The sequence below is a fragment of the Anser cygnoides genome, chromosome 8, assembly GCF_040182565.1.
Source record: "Anser cygnoides isolate HZ-2024a breed goose chromosome 8, Taihu_goose_T2T_genome, whole genome shotgun sequence".
Taxonomy (NCBI): domain Eukaryota; kingdom Metazoa; phylum Chordata; class Aves; order Anseriformes; family Anatidae; genus Anser; species Anser cygnoides.
The window spans coordinates 32047377-32063229 of NC_089880.1; the positions used below are offsets into that span (position 1 = coordinate 32047377).

General features: G+C 57.6%; 1 protein-coding gene across 1 annotated transcript in view; it reads left to right on the forward strand.

Annotated features, from left to right (window-relative positions):
* The first annotated feature begins 741 nt into the window (after nucleotides 1–741).
* SGIP1 (SH3GL interacting endocytic adaptor 1) overlaps nucleotides 742–15853 on the forward strand; it is a 47790-nt gene continuing 32678 nt past the window's right edge. Inside the window, exons 1-2 of the mRNA XM_067001312.1 lie at nucleotides 742–1055; nucleotides 5712–5756. Coding sequence (XP_066857413.1) covers nucleotides 884–1055; nucleotides 5712–5756 — 217 coding nt within the window. The 5' untranslated portion in view covers nucleotides 742–883. The remainder of the gene's footprint in view (nucleotides 1056–5711; nucleotides 5757–15853) is intronic.

The following is a 15853-nucleotide window of genomic DNA, read 5'->3' on the forward strand; positions in this document are numbered from 1 at the left end:
CGCGGGGCAGCCCCGACACCCCCCCAGCGCGCCCCAGGAGCAGAGGCAGGAGGCTTTCGCAGCACGAATGTTTTCAACGCTGTTCATATATATATTTTTTCCATAACCTCATTCTTCAGACTCAGCCGAGCTATTTCGGTGGAAACCTTCCTGATAAAAAAAAAAAAAAAGAAAAGAAAAAAAGAAAACAGCCCGAGGCAGGCAACTGTCAGAAGCTTTTAGCACGGGCGGTTGGTGCTGGCAGCGGGGGCGGCGGCGCCTGCCCATGGGCACGGGTGCAGCTGTGGCCGGGGCACGGGGCAGCACTTCCAGCGTCTCACGGGGCCGGGGAGCAGCACCCAAATACATGAAGTTTCTTCAAAATACCCAAACCTGTGCTGTTCCTATAGGTTTTACATTGGATTTAAAACCCAACCCTTTGCGTGCTACTGAGCCTCCGCTTCTCACCTTGGCATGCAACGATTCGAATGTGGTGTTTCTTGGGGCAGAAACGCACGAAATGGGACTGTTGGGTTCCGGGGACCAGGCACTGCCTGGGCTCATCCCCGCTGCTCACCACGATGTGGGGCACACGGGGAGGGTGGCTTCCATCCCAAATCACACCCGGGCTGACGCTCGCGGCGATACCGCCCCAAAACAGGCTGGGCAACGCTCAGGAGCACACACACGTGTGCTGCGGGGCGGCGCTGCCGTCTGTGAAAACACACACCCATCGTTTGCATGGGGATTTTTTTTCCATGTTCCTGAATACCTTCTTTCTAACTAAAAAAAAAAAAAGGCACAACGGCCTCGCTGCCAGGCCAGTTAGCATCCCCTGTGCTGCCCCGTCGGAGCAGCTGGGGGCTCGGGGGCTGCAGCTCTGGCTCCAGCCCCGCTCCCCACCATGGGCAGGGCTGCAGCAGCTGCTGGGGCAGGGCAGGAGCAGCCCCCGCGGGTGCGGGGCCGCAGCTGTGCCTCATCCCATCGGGCCCGGGCAGGATTTAAGCTGGGGAGCCCACCTGCAGGGTTTGGCCTCCTCACGAGTGGGGGCAGAGCTGAGCGGGGGTGCGAGGCAGGTGAGTGCTGGCTGGGAGCTCGCTGCTGCTGGTAAATGGGTGCTTGTGCTCCTAGCTGTGGTCGTGGGAGCTGCTGGCAGGGTGTGTGTGGGGCTCCCGTCGTGCTCCAGTGCCCCAGGGCGCAGCCTAATTACCTCTGTGTGCATGAGAGCCATTAAATAAGGCAGAGGCTGCTCTGGCAGCGTTCAATTGCTCCTGGAGCCCTGCACCCTGCTGCTGCTGCCCGGCACGGAGCTGCTGCCCAAATGGGCACCGTGGGTGCTGCCGGTGCCTGGGGACGGATGTGGCTGTCTGCTTGGTGGGTGCCCTGGCATGCCGCGCTGGGTGTAAGCTGGTCTTGGTGGTGTCGTGCTTGTGATGGGTGGTGCTGGAGCTGGGAGCCCATCGGAGCCCCGTGGGGTGCTGCTGCCACTGTCCCCATCCTGTGCTGGGGGTGGGGGGGATGCTTTGCAGAGCTCAGGGTGTTTTGGGGGGCCCTTGGCAGCACACAGAGCGCTTGCAGGGCCCTGGCGTGGGCAGGGTGCGGCTGTGCAACCCGTGGGGCTGGTTCCCCACGTGTGCAGCAGGGCCGGGTGCCAGGCGGGGCAGGAGGCAGCGAGTGGAGGGTGCGGGGGCCGGGGGGCTGGGGCGCTGCGTGCTGGTGCTGGGCTGTGGTTGAAGAGCCTCAAGCAGCCAATCTCTGTTTAAATGTATGGCAAGCGTGGCTTCCCCTACACTGCTGGGGAGCTGTACCGTGTTGGTGTGTAATCCCCAAGGGCTGTAGCTGGTGCTGGGGCACAGTGAGGGCTTGCTCCTGTGCTCTTCTCCTTGCTCACTGGGATGGGAAGGGCTCAGTGGCTCTTTGTATGGGGGGAAAAATGGGATGAATGGAGTAAAAAACAGTGGAGCAGATGGTAACAGTCCTCGTTGTTGAGCGTGGAGCTGCTGCATCCTGGAAGGGGCCCTGGGATGTGGGGTGGGCACAGCACCGTGGGCAGCTTGGCTGCTCTCCTGGCTCGATGGTGTTGATTTGGTGCTTGTGCCAGCTGTCAGGCTGAGCTGTGACACTTGGGGCAAGCTCCAGGAGGTTGCACGGCCCTGCTGCCTCTGCACATACCACGAGTCCCATGCACACAGGAACATCAGCTGTGGCGAGGATGTGGAGTGCTGGTTACAGACAGTGCCATGTGTATGGCTGAGCCCAGTAATGTCTTGGTGTTATGGCCTTTTCCAGCCCCACATGATGTGCCCAGGTGCCCCATCTTTTTGGAAGTGCCCAGCTACCGCCACGCCTGCCTCGGTGACCCTCGAGGCTCTCCCAGTGAGGCCGTGTTTCAGTCTTCCCCTTGTCTCACTGGGAGGAGGCGTTCGGAGCAAGCAGCCTGAAAATGTCACTGTACCAAAGCCCAAATGGCAGCCTATAAAAGGCTTTGGTATTTTTCAGCTGTCTCGCAGCGAGGCACAAATGTTCACAGTCTCTAAATCCTGGTGAGGCGGCCTGCGTGCGATGGCTCCCAACCATGGCCCCGCGTGCGGCCTACCCTGCGCAACGGGCACATGAGGCACGGGGCCTGGTGTCAGAGCCCTCTGTGGGCAGGCGGGGAGAGACCCCCGAGGAGGTCTGCCTAACTAGCTCTTCCCAGGCTGTTTGGCCTCTTCAGCTCTGGTCCCACCCGGCACAGAGAAGCCCACAGGCTTGTTTTCAGTCAGATGCCCCATTAGGCTTAGCAGCGGGCTGTCGAGGCAGGTGCGCGGACCTGCGACCGACTCACTGCTGCCTGTTAGCGCTGTTAATGCTGCGGGATTTACGGGGCTGTGCCCTGAGAGGGATGAGGCTGGTGGATTTGAGCTTTATTTAGCAAATCCCTTCACCCAGGGGCGTGGGGGCACCTTGCCCTGTGGCGGGGACGCGCCGGGATTGCCCGTCACATGCGGTGCGAGCATGACTGCTCCGGCATGAGTAATGCGCTGCTGTGACTCATTTTCTGCCTTCTTATTTTCTCCTTTGAGGCTGACTTCCCCTGTTTATGTTTACACATGGCATCCAATTGCGCACCCAGCGGGGCCTGGCTCCCTCCTCCTGCCGTGATGGGAGGGGGCTGTGCCAAGGGCAGGTTTGTGGTGTCCTCTGCGGGGCCCTGCCCTGGGGCTGCCTTTGCCCGCAGGAGGATGCCGGGATGGAAGATGTGGGGATGCTTCATCAGCTCCGTGCCTCTGGGCCAGGTGTCCCACGGGACCCAGCCGGTGCCGTGTTGTGCTGTGCAATAAGCCATGGGTTTCTTCCCGGTGCTCCTCTATGTCAGCGCTGTGTGGAGGCTGCCATAACTCCTCACTCAAGTGAGGAATTAGCAAAGATAACTCGGTTATGGGCTACCTGGCTCCGATGGGTTTGCAGCAAGTCATAGCTGCAAGCTTCCCGCAGGGATATCGGCAGGAGCCGTCCTGCGGGGACAACCCTGGGGTGCTGGGTGGCTGTGGCAGCACACTCTGCTTTGGAAGAGCTGTATGAATTTTGGGATAAGTGTTATATTGCAGAGGCTGCCAGCTGTCCCACTGTGATCCCTTGCTTATTTAGAACGCTCGTGCCCTTTTCCGCAGGTAAACTGGGGCTGTTTGGCCTCGTGGGGAGCAGGTATTTGGGGAGCCCCAGGGCTGTGGGTAAGCCCATGGTGTGAGCTGATAAAATATGGGGAGCAGCGAGGTGCAGAGTAAATCCTGCCCCAGCTGGAGCCAGGGTGGTGCCAGAGGAGTGCCAGCGGTGGGGACCGACAGCGGGGAGCCTCGTGGTGGCGGAGGAGCCATGTGAGGTGGTCTGGGGAGCAGCAGAGCAGTGCTACGTGGGCTGTGCTCCCCATGGGTTACAGCCGGATCTCCCGAAGCTGCTGGGCACCCATTCTTGCACCTGCAGTGCTGCTGGGGTGGACGGTGGGTGATAAATGCCCCCTCTGGCAGGTGATCCCAGTGGGCACCTGCCTGGGGTGGGTGAGGGTGTCCCCGTGGATGCATCCAGCTGTGCTTCTCCATTATTTTTTCAACAGCAAAAATGCTGAACCCAGGCAAAAATGCTGCACCCATTGGTGTCCCAGCTTCTCAAAGGGGCAATCCAAGAGAATCCTCAGGCTAGGACGGAGCCTGAGGGTGGTGGTGTGGGGTGAGGGGCTGGGGTCAGCCCCCCCTGCAGGCAGAGGGTGATGCTGGAGGGCTGTGCCCCAGAGTGCTGGCTGTGCCCGATTTGTCCTGGGGGGTGGCAGCTGTGTGCCAGAGGTGCCTCTGGGTCGTGGTTTGCTTCTTGGCCCTGCCAGAGCCACCCAGTGACCCCGAGCAAATCCCCTGCCACATCCTAACTTCACCAACCCCATGGATGCTGCATTCTTTTATTCTCATTGCACCCCCTCACATCTCCTGTTCACGCACAGCAAACTCGCAGATTTCCTGAATAATGCTATTTGCCGCCCCCCCCCCCCCCTTTATTTTATTTTTAAATAACATCTCCAGAGCTGCCCATGGACCCTTCCGTAGGGTTGCACCTAGCCCCAGAGCCCGGTGGCTTTGCAGCCCTTGCTGGCCTCTGTAAGCGTGTTTCCCGGTGGGGGTGTGCCTGGGGGGGTGGCACGGGGCAGCATCCCCCTCCCCAGGCGTGGCAGGGTGCTGGTACCGGCTCGGGGACTGGGCTGTGTCCCCCAGCCCCTCGTGGCAGTGGGTGCTGCCGTGGGAGCGGGGAGGATGCGGGGCTGGGTCTGCTTCAGGGCAAGGTGCAAGGGTTTTTAAGGCATAAGTTTTACCAGGAAAAAAAAAAAAAACTTTTGGAGGTGGTGATTGCGTGCAAATCCCAAATTTATATTTTTGTGGGGTAGTCCCAGCAGTGCCAGGTGTAACTGGCGTGCTGGTGGTGCCCCGTAGTAGCTCCGGGTGGTGCTTTGTGGCCGAGGGGGTTTGGGGTCAGGGTGCAGCGTGGTCCCCTGCCCCCTGCAGCACCTCCTGTCCCTGCTTCGGCTGCTCCCCACGGGAGACGAGGTCCCGGTGCTCCGGCAGGCGGCTGGGAGCGATCCCTGCCGGGGCTAACTGCGACGTGACGTCAGCCCCATCGATTTCTCCCTCGGGTGGCTGCGGGAGAGGCGAGGGACGAGCAGCCGTGGGTGTGCGGCCCTGGTGCGTGTGCCCTCGGCCGGGGGGATTCGCTTTCCCCCCCCTTGCCCAGCCCCACCGCTGGAGCGCTCTCCTTAATCTGACAGCGCCGGGTAATTAATCTCGCTCCCCCAGCTGCTGCAATAGGATTACGGGGAGGGGAAGTGCGTCACGAGGTACGAAAAGGGGTTCTGCTTTTGGTGAAAGTGGGGGGAAAATGGGAAATAGGTTGGTGCGCTCCCGGGGGCATTGTGGCAGGGCTCGGGAGCGAGCGCGCATGTGACGAGATGTGGGGCGGGAGGGACGGGGGCAGCGCCGGAGCCGAGCCTGGCTCATCCTGCCTTTCTCTCAGCATCCTCCGGTGATCCTGGAGGTGATACAGCCACAGCAGCATCCATGGCCTGCCCTCGGCATTAGCACTGGCTTTTTCTTTTTTTTTTTTCCCCCCCCCTTGTTCTGGCAGCTAAACAAGCCGTGGATCGGAGGCGTTTGATTTAAGGGCTTATGTTAAGCAGCTGGTAACCAGGATTGTGTTCTCCTGTATTTTTTCAGGCTCCTTGGAAATTGAGGAATGCAATTCTGCCACCATGATGGAAGGTAGGTGATGATCTGAGCATGTCTTTCGGGATCGCCGGAGTTTTGAAGGCAATGGTGGGGGAAGGAGAATGCGTTGAACCCGGGAGCGCGAATCCTTCACCTTTTCCTTTCAGAAAATAGAAATAAGGATGATTTAAAAACCCCTCCCCTCCCCCTAAGCCGAAGCTCCCTGCCTGCTGTCAGCAAGCTGGTGGGTGCTGTAATGCCGAGCCCGGGGGATTATTCGCAGCGCTGTGCCCGTGCCGGGGGGCAGCAGCCAGGCAGGGAGCTTGGGGCCGGCGCTGGCCGCTCCGCATCGCGCTCTGGCGAGCAGGAATTCGTCCCCCGCTTGGAAACCCGCTTGTTCCCCCCCGATGTGATGCGGAGGATGATCTTAAATGTTCTCTGCCCGCACAGCCCAGGGGCCTGTTGACGATAGATGGGACTCCGTGCGTCTGTAGCACAGCGGTATGGATGTGAACCTTTCTGACGGGGAGCGAGGATGCTGGGCTGAAGGCGGTTTCTGCCATGCAGCGTCGCTGGCTTGGAGATGCAGGCTCTGGGAAAGGAGGGGGGCGGGGGGTGGGGGGACACTGCTTTGAGGCTTATTGGAATGGAAAAGGAAACGAGGAGGAAATATGGGCTCCGGGCATCAGATGCTCCGGGGAGCGCTGGGAGAATGCGCGTCTGGTCGTGCGTGGGAAAAGCCCCCGGGCATTTCTTACACAGATTTTAACCTGTCATCCGTCTCGGCCGTATGCAAACCTCCCCTTTATGCCTTCTTGAGCAAGATGCCACGGAAGGGAGATTTTTTTTTTATTTGCTTAAAGCAGGGTAGCTCTTGGCCTTCGGGGCCAAAAAGCTCAAAACGCAGGCGATTTATTTTATTTACGGCCCCTCGGCTGAGCCGGAGGCCTGCCTGGTGCGATGTGCCCAGACAGCAGCATCCAGCCCCTGCGGGCACGGGTGGCCGTGGGGGCCGGGGATGTGTCGCTGGGTGGCGATGGGGGCCCAGGGACGTGTGGCCGGGTGGTGATGGAGGCCAGGGATGTGTGACCGTGCCCAGGCCAGCCGGGAAGGCAGCTCGGTGCCCGTGGGCAATGCTCGCCTCACCTTGGGAACCCAGCGCCGTGTGTGAGCGCAGGATGGCTGCTCGTGCTTCTTGACCCCTTGGTGCGAGGGAAATGGGTGCTGCTGTCCTTCGGTGCCTTATTTGTGCCTTGGGTATCGTCAATAGTAGGAGATTTTAATCTTGAGCCCCGGCACGTGACGTGTTTGTGGCAGTGGCACGACGGCGCGGCTGCGGGGAAGGTGCCGTCAACAGGGCCCCTCTCGAAGGCGCCGACGTGTCAGGAGGAATGAACGCAGGGAAATGAAAGCTGGCCTGCTGCAGTGCGTGGCGTGTGCTAGCTGCTTCTGTGGCCGTGTGTGAGGAAGGGTTCGGTCTTGTTTTCTGCTTTTTGGTGGCTCTGCTGGAGGCGGAATCAGGCCTCGTGAAAAGGTCTTGCCTGCCTTTGGGAAAAGGGGACTGGCCACGAGAAGCGCCCCATTAGCTGCGACTTCCCGAGCTGCTTGGTGTGTCGCTCCCCAACTACCCGATGTGCATGGGAACCTGGGATGGGAGTGAGAAAATGGAGTGAGAAGAAATAATTAATGCTTCTGATTAATTTTTAAACAGTTGGAAGCTAGCTCTATTTGTGGAATAGCGAAACTTTTGTGAGCAATGCCCTGTTGAAACGTTGACACCTCGCAGAGGTGCTCTATTTTAATACAGGAATGGCTTCAAATGCCCTCGCCTTAGAACTGGTCTGAAACTTGGAAACCTGCGTGAGGTCCCCGTGGCTCCCTGTGCCAAACAGGCTGGGGGGTTTCCAGTGGTGTTATTTAAATGGTGGTGCCTAGGGACACGGTTTAGTGGGTGATATTGGTGGAAGGGGGATGGCCGGACCAGATCTTGGAGGTCTTTTCCAGCCTTCATGGTTCTGTGAAATGGCCTGAGGAGCACTTCGCCGGCACGCTGGGGCATCGCCCTGCAGGCAGAGCGTGGGGCTGTGCGTGCTGGCGCCCCTGTGCTCCCGGCTGGCGGCACGGGGTGGCTCTGGGGCTGGTTTGGGATCCTGCCTGGGAACGGGAACGCTTGGCCTCTTGGGGGGGACACAGGGCTTGCGGTTTGTGTTTGTTCTGAACCTGATATAGAGCATCTTCTAGCAGATGGCAGGGGAAAAAAAGCCACAGTTATGTTTCTAAACACTGTGTTTCTCAATACACCTTTAAAAAATCAGGGTGCATAACCAAAATCCACATTTCTGCCTGTCCCAGGCAGCCAGGCCTCCCCAGGAGGCCGGTGTGCACTGCATGGCGCTGGGGCACCGCTTGGCCAAGTGGGATGAGGCCGCCAGCAGCAGGGGCTGAAATCCCCAGCTTTGAAACACCAAAATGGAAATAACCCATGGCAAAACGGCGTGGCGTGCCGGCACTTGGCCTTGGGCAGAAGCCGGTGCTGGAGAGGTGCCGGCGAGCCCTCTGCGTGCGTGGCCGCGGGCTCTGGACCTCCCCTCTGGTGGCTCAGGAATGCACCCGGTGATGATGTTGAGGCAAACATCCGTGCGTGAGAACAAAGGGGTGTATTGATCTCTTTTTTTTAATTAATCTGCTGCATCTCAAACGCACTGAAGGTATTTTATATGGCTTAATTAAGTTTTGAAACCGCTGCTGCAACATGTCACTCCCGCAGACGCCGTGCAGCCTTCGGGAAGCTCATCCAACGGTGGGAGAGGGGAAGGGCCCCGATGGTACCGGGGACGGCGGTGCCTTCCTCTGCAGGGATGGCTCTGCTTTTCTGCCTCTCTCCAGAGCCCAGGAGTTTGCTGGGGAGAGCTGGGAGAAGCTTCCCCAGAGCAGGAGTTTCTCTTCGCGGTTATTTTCCAGGTCTCTGTGCCCATTTCTGGGGCATCACGCCGGGAACTTCCATGGGTGGCTGGTCACATCCCATACGGCAAAGGCTTTGTTGCGTTGCCTCTTAGCGGTGCTTGTCGGATATTTTCGTGGTGCTGAACGGGCAGCGCTGGGCCTGGAGGCGGCAAATGGCACAGAGCAAAGCCTCTGCCTTGACTAAGCAAGAACATGGGCTTCACATGCATGGGGGGGAACGCTGCCCCCCCCCCACCCCTGTGGGGCCAAGCTGTGGCAACGTGCTGGGGTCTCACCCTTACAAGCCCCTGCTGTGTCTCAGGGTCCTCAGAAAGGCCTTGCAGTGCTCGCAGGGGTTGTTGCTGTGCTTGGAGGATGTACCTGGAGCATTCGGAGGTGTATGGGCTGGCTGGCTGCTGGTGGGCCTGGCTGTAAAAGCCAGCCGAGCTCTGGCCATACAAACCTTTCTGGCCAGCCTGGTTTGGGTTTCCCACCTCTGGCAGCGTGTTTCTCAGTAGGTCTCGGTAAGGGAGGGAAGGGGCAAAGGGATCCAGCTCCAAAACACAACAAAACCCCACCCGAGCCCTGGGAGTCAGGGAAAAGCTTTGGGTTAAGCCTGGAAATACTTCCCAGTATTGGCCATGAGAGATAGCAGGACTTCCACAGATGAGGCTTTTTGGGTGGAAAGGGTAGAAAGTAAAGCCAAACTTGATAAGTGCACATGATGCAGGTTTGCAAAGTGTCCATTTGGTGGGTCCTGGTTTAAAGCGTGCCCACGGGCATCTCTGGTGCCCAACGCAGCAATCACAGTCTCTGCTGGGGCAAAACCGCTGCCTGATGCGCTGGCGGTGTGAAAACTTAAAGACACTTAAAAAAACCAAACAGGTTAAATCAGATGCGTGTTCTTCTTGAGTCCTCACCCCAGGGTCTTAAGCAGCTCAGGGTGAGCAAGAGGCACCTCCTTGAGTGCCTGTGCTGAGGCTGTGGGTGGTGTGGAAGGGGGCGATGCTCACACTTGTCCCTGGGACCCCCAGCCGCCGCTGGGGCAGTGGGAGAAGCAGAAGAAGCAGGGACAGGAGCAGCCCCACCAGCTGCCTCGGGCTGCTCGGACACCCAACTCACTCTGCTTATCAGGAGGACTTTGGGAGCCACCAAAATCCCTCTGCCCTTGGCAATTTGGTGGGGTTGGATGCTGCTTGTGTGGTGGTGCTCCCGCTCCCAGGGCTGGCCCACTGCATCCCTCTTTCTCCCCCAAGCAGACCACACGTACGGTTCCTATGAGCCCAGCAGAGTGCCTTGCTCATGCTTGCCTTGTGAGCTGCTGAGCAGCCGCAGCTGTTGGTTTTTAATTGAAGCTCAGTTATGGGCGGAGGCTCCTGAGGGTTTGGGTTTTTTTTTCGGTGTCTTGGAAGAGGAGGAAGGCCTGCAGAATGGCCACAGCTGCTGTCCTCCCCATTGACAGCCCCGCAGAATGGCCTGTCTTTAACTTTGGGGTTGGTTTTAGGGGTTTTTAGTTTCACGGCTGCTAATCATGTAGGGGGAGGCTGCGAAGGAAGGAAATCCCTCTGGGTGATGTGGTCCTTTCAGCATCATGTGGGAGCACCGGGGCTGGATATGGCCACGTGCCGGCAAAACCCCACCAGCCCCCAGGGGGATTTAAGCTGCCTGCTACCAGAGCAAACACACAGAGCATTAATGTGTTGATGTTAGGAACCAGTACGGGGGAAACCACACTTTGCAGCCAGCCCATGTTATCCTGTATCTGTTTTGTGTGGTCCATGCGGCGAAGGCACTGCTGGTGACCACGACCTGACCAGACCTGGCCCCCTGGCACTTCTTGGTCACTTGGGGGGATTTTTTGCCTTGTTTTTGCACATGTTTTCCTATGTTTTTTGGGAGTTTTTGAAGGAATTGGGGGGTGGGGTATTTCCTAAAGCCTCCCACCTCCAGGCCACAGGGAATTTAGCAGACCTGCTCGGGGTGGGCATCAGGAGCGTGGGATGTGCTGGAGTGACCGGGGGGTGGGAGGGCAGGGGGCACGGTGCCAGGGGGGCTGTGCGGCAGTGGGGCGCATCCCGCTGTGTGCGGTGCTCCCCTGCTCCTCTCCAGAGCCAGATCTGCAGAACCTGATGGAGAAACCATCAGGGATGCACCCTGTTATTAGAGCTAATTAATAATAAATGGGTGCCAGGCTTTCAAGTGTGTGTGTGTGCCAGTGGGCATTTGTTGTTCTGTGCGTGCCTTAAGGCACCTCCAGCATCACACCGACCATCGCACGGCCGCTTCAGACGGGTGGGCTTCATCCTATATCCTGCCCTATATCTCAGGTGCTGTAAGCCTCATGAACAAGCTCACCTGGGTGTGTGTTTTTTCGTGGTGGCTTCTTTTCATGGCCTTGTCACTGAGGTTTTCTGGGAGCCAGTGGTGTTTTCAGACATGCCTGAAATGGGCTCGTCTGGGGCACTTCTAGCTCCCCAGGGGTGCCCTCCCGAGTGTGTAAAGGGATGGCTTCAGTGATGCCTTAGCATGGCTTATTGAGTTTGGTGGGGTGTTGGCCTGGCTTTGGCCCTAGCAGAGAAGATGCAGAAGAAGCCAGTGTGGTTCACTAATAATAATGTCACTTGTGCTCTGTTTGCATAGCTCCTTCCACCTGGGACCTGGAGCTCCTCTGCGGGGAAGCAGATGCTGGGAAGAGGCTTGGTTGTTGTGTTAAATGCCTGGCAATGGAGCCTCTCTTCCGGCTCAGGTCTCCTCTGCTTATTTTTAGTTACAGCATGGCTGCGGTTAGTCGCTCCTTTAAAAGCCGAGTATTTGATGGCAGAGCATGGGAGGGATGAGACAGTTAATGGAACTGCCATGCTGTGCTATACTTTGGGTGTAAATCTTCATCTTTTATATATGCACACTGATTATATATCACTTATATACTACATAACATTAACATGATATATTCATACTTGCATATTAATCATAAATAATGTGTGTGTATGTATATATATAGCTGCATGCATCCTAGGCAACACCAGCAGGGTGAGGAGGGGATTGTCCCCCTCTGCTCTGCTCTCGTGGGACCCCACCTGGAGCCTGTGCTCAGCTCTGGGCCCCCAGCACAAGGAGGACGTGGAGCTGTTAGAGCAAGTCCAGAGGAGGCCACGAGGATGCTCAAGGGGCTGGAGCACCTCTGCTCCGAAGGCAGGCTGAGGGAGCTGGGGTTGTTCAGCCTGGAGAAGAGAAGGCTTGGGGGAGACCTTACGGTGGCCTTCAGCCCCTAAAGGGGGCTGCAGGAGAGGTGGGGAGGGGCTCTGTTGGGGGCGCAGTCATAGGGCGGGGGTAACGGTTTTACACTGAAAGAGGGTAGGTTTAGGTTAGATATGATGAAATTTTTTACTGTGAGATGCTGTGGGTGTACTGACCCCGGCAGTGCTCAAGGCCAGGCTGGGGGGGATTTGGGCAGCCTGGGCTGGGAGCAGGGTGCCCTGACCATGGCGGGGGGGCCAAGGGGGGGCTTTGAGGTCCCTTCCAGCCGAAACCAGTCTGTAATTCTACAATCTCTTAAACTTCATAACTGCCTTAATTCTCAAGGCTTTTGGTCGTTCACATCTCACACTTCAGGTTTTCATCTTCGCAGGCCAATTCTGTTAGCGTTTTCCTTGGTGCCCAAAGCCCCGATCTGAGCAGGTTCCCATGGGCTGGGTGCCCTGCTGCGGCTGCTCGGTGCTGGGAGCGCCTTCGTCTCCTGATCCCCACCAACCCCAAAAAAACAAACCCTAAAAATAGGGATCTGAGCATCCCCGGGAGGGAGAGCCTGTCCTGGACAACTGCTCAAATAGCACAGCAACCTTTGCAAGTGCATCTGGCGTTCCTGTGCGCGTGCCAGCCCTGAATGAAAGCCACAACTGTATGCCCGAGGTGCCGGCAGCGCTGGCGGGGACGCTTGTGTCCTGCGGTTCTCTGCAAGCTGATATCAGAGACCTGATTTCTGGGGCAGGCGGGCAGCAAGCAATTCCTGTGGCTGCTTTTCTGAGGTTAGTGCATAACGTGTGAGCAATGATTTACATCCTTCCAGCCCTAGATATTCCTCAAACAGAGTGCCTGTGGGCAGCCGGCCGCACCAAGCCATGCTCACCACCGGGTATGGGTGCAGAGCCCTGGCCGTGCAGCCCACGGGGAACCTCCGCAGGGAGCCAAAAGCTGCTTTTAGCCTCTGGTGGGTTTTGGGTGCCTGTCCAGAAGTCCTTGCACTATAGATGATGGCGGTTGGATTCCACTGACATGAATTTCTGCAGGCCCGCAGACGTGCGGAGTGTGCTCCCACGTGCTGAGGCTGCAGGCACAGATGTGGCTTGAATCGGGGCTTTAGGGCAAAGGGCCAGCATGAGGCACAGTTGGGGGTTTTATCTCCGGATGGGCTTAAAGAAGCTGGTGTGTGCCTCCCTCGTCATCGCCGTGGTGTGTGCGCAGGGGTGCCGGCCGTACCGGGGGTGCTGCTGCAGCGCAGCGCTAGTGCGAGCCCCGCAGCGACCACCTGGCCGCAGGAGCTGCCTTGTTCCCCCTGTGCATCCAGCAGCCGAAATAGTGCGTATTTTTAGCAAGGTGTCGAGTGTCAGTTGGAAATCTCCTCCGGCAGGGCTCACCACAACCTGCTCAGAGGCTGGATTACCCTCATGGCACAAAACAGGGCCCCGTTTCTGAATGAAGCAGGGGGCCCGGTGCTCCCTGCCCGCTACCACCACGCTCCCTTTCCCGAGGCAGGTCCCGGAGCAACCTCATCCTCTGTAGGAGAAAAAGATGCAGGAGCAGTACCGGCGATGTTTTATCCTGCTCAGACTTATTCACAGCTCTGTTGCAGGCTCTCCATCACAGCTAGCCTGTCAGTAAAACAGATTTTACTTCCAAGTAAAATTTCTGGTGAGGGGCAAAGTTCTTGGCGTTTCATTTTTGAAAGCCTGTTGCCTGTTCTTGTTTTCATGTACCTGCTGACCAGAAAGCCGTGGGTGAGGATGCCCCGCTGCAGCAGGGAGGGACAGAAGTGGCCGTGAGGCCACCGTCCCTTCGCCCTCAGTGGGGGAAACTGCTGAGAGTGTGTGGAGGATTGTAATACACTTTATTTGGGGTTTATGCATGTGGGATTTGCTAACTAGGCAAAAATATTCTCAATTTTTGGAAGCCGAGTGGTAAAATTAATTCACATGGGTAAAAGGGAATTCTGGTGACTGGGCAGCTCGCTGTCAAAGCTGGCTTTGCCAGTCCCCCTCACAGTGAAGCCACGCGGAAGGGCTCCGTGACTGGAGGTTTGGTTTATTGGAGCGAGGTGAGGACCACGGTGAGGTTTGGTTTATTGGAGCGAGGTGAGGACCACGGTGAGGTTTGGTTTATTGGAGCGAGGTGAGGACCACGGTGAGTTCCCGTGACCACGGGGAAGAGCAGGATGTGCACTGGTGCTGCATGCACAAGTGGCATAAATCACTTAAACCTAACTTTGCCACACTTTGGTGTGTCGAAGGAGGCACCTGTGCAAGCTTACTATCTCAAGGGTTTTTCCAATAAATTTTCAGAAAACTGAAGTTTCCTGGGTGGTCAAAATGCAGACTTGGCCTGTGGGGGAGAGAATGAGTCTTGTCCTTGCCCTGGGATGCTGCTGGGCTCCCACCAGTGAGATCTCCAAGATTATCACCGCCAAATATCTTCAGGTCTAGTCAATATCTTCAGGGCTGCCCGCCGCAGGGCCAGGGAACGCGCTCTGCAGGCTGGGGGCAGCGCGAGCCCTCGCGGGGTGCGGGGTTGTGATGGGGGACTGCAAGTGCTGCTGACAAAGCGAGCCTTGGAAATGCACCTATGGCAGTAGCTGGGATGTGCAGCAGTTCAATACACGGTGGGCAAACACCGGGTTAAATACGAGGTGGCAGACCCAAGAGTAGCACGGACAGAAGCAGCGCATTTTCCGGGACTTGACTCTCCTGCTACCGAGGCCGTGGTGGTGGAGACTCCCCGTCTGTGCGATGGACCAAACGTGCCCGTTCCCACGTGAAATACTTGCTCGGCACAGCAGCCGGGCCTGAGGCGTGCGGGGCTGTGGCTGTCAAACCAGGCGCGAGCCAGGTGCTGGGCTGTGGTGCTGCTGTTGGGGTCACGTATTTGGGGCTGCATGCCCTCACACCCTCCCTGCTTGGAGTGCGATTTGCCTTCTGACTTCCTGTCCTCTGGGTGCGACTTGAGGGATTTCGGCTTTTTTTTTTTGTCCTCCCTCTCTTTTTGTTTTGCTGAGCAAACTGAGGGTTATTTCTTTAGCAATGCAAGCCCAGAGCAAGCGCAAGTCTGTTGGTTTTGAAGCAGTGGCAATTTCCCCGCCTTTGGACCCAGCGAAATAATTCAACAGGGGCAGGCGTGTGAGCAGCGGGGAAAGGGAACAGTTCAAACCCAGCTCCAAGCAAAACAACAACGAACTGACCACGAAACAAACCATTTCCTACTTCTCATGACAGCACCTCTGCCTTCAGCAGTGCCCGGGTTGCCTGCAGCAGGGGGTGCTCCTCCTGCTTTATGTCTTCCCCCATCCAAGGGCCCAAATTCACATTTTCTTGCCCATTCCTCCCAGCAGGGCTGGTAAAATGCAGCCTCTGGGGCCGGCCTTGGTGCTTCGCCTTGTCCCCATCCCGGGCACCTCCCCTGCTGCAGAGCAGAAGCATGCACCCGGTGCTGTCCCTCTCCCCAGTGGCACTCCGATGGGAATTTCCCCCTTCTTCCCCACCCCCCCCCCTCTGCTTTTTCCCTTCCTCCAGCGGTATTTTGGGCCTTGAGGCTCTGCACGTTTATTTTTAGTGCTGCTCGCTCCGTGCACGGTGAATCAATACGTTTCATTGGCTTTGTTTTAATGCTTTTGTCGTCAAAAGAGTGTGTGTAAGGCAACGGCGGGGCCGTTGATGTCTTCTCTGAGGTGTGCGTTGCTTTCACGAGGCTCCTCCTGCAAAGCCCCCGAGATGTGGGGGACCAGAAGCACCAGCAGCCCCCACCCGTGGGGGTGCGGTGGGGAGGGCGCTGGGTTCGGGTTATTTTTCTTTTAGAGCTGCTTAGTCGCTGGTATAGAAGACGTCTGCACAGTTTTTAAGAATGAAGCTCAGGAAGCTTCATGGCGGTAAATACAAACTTGTATTTCTCAGACGCTGATTCGTGGGGGTGGGGGGGAGGAGGAGGGTAAGGATAAGGGAAAG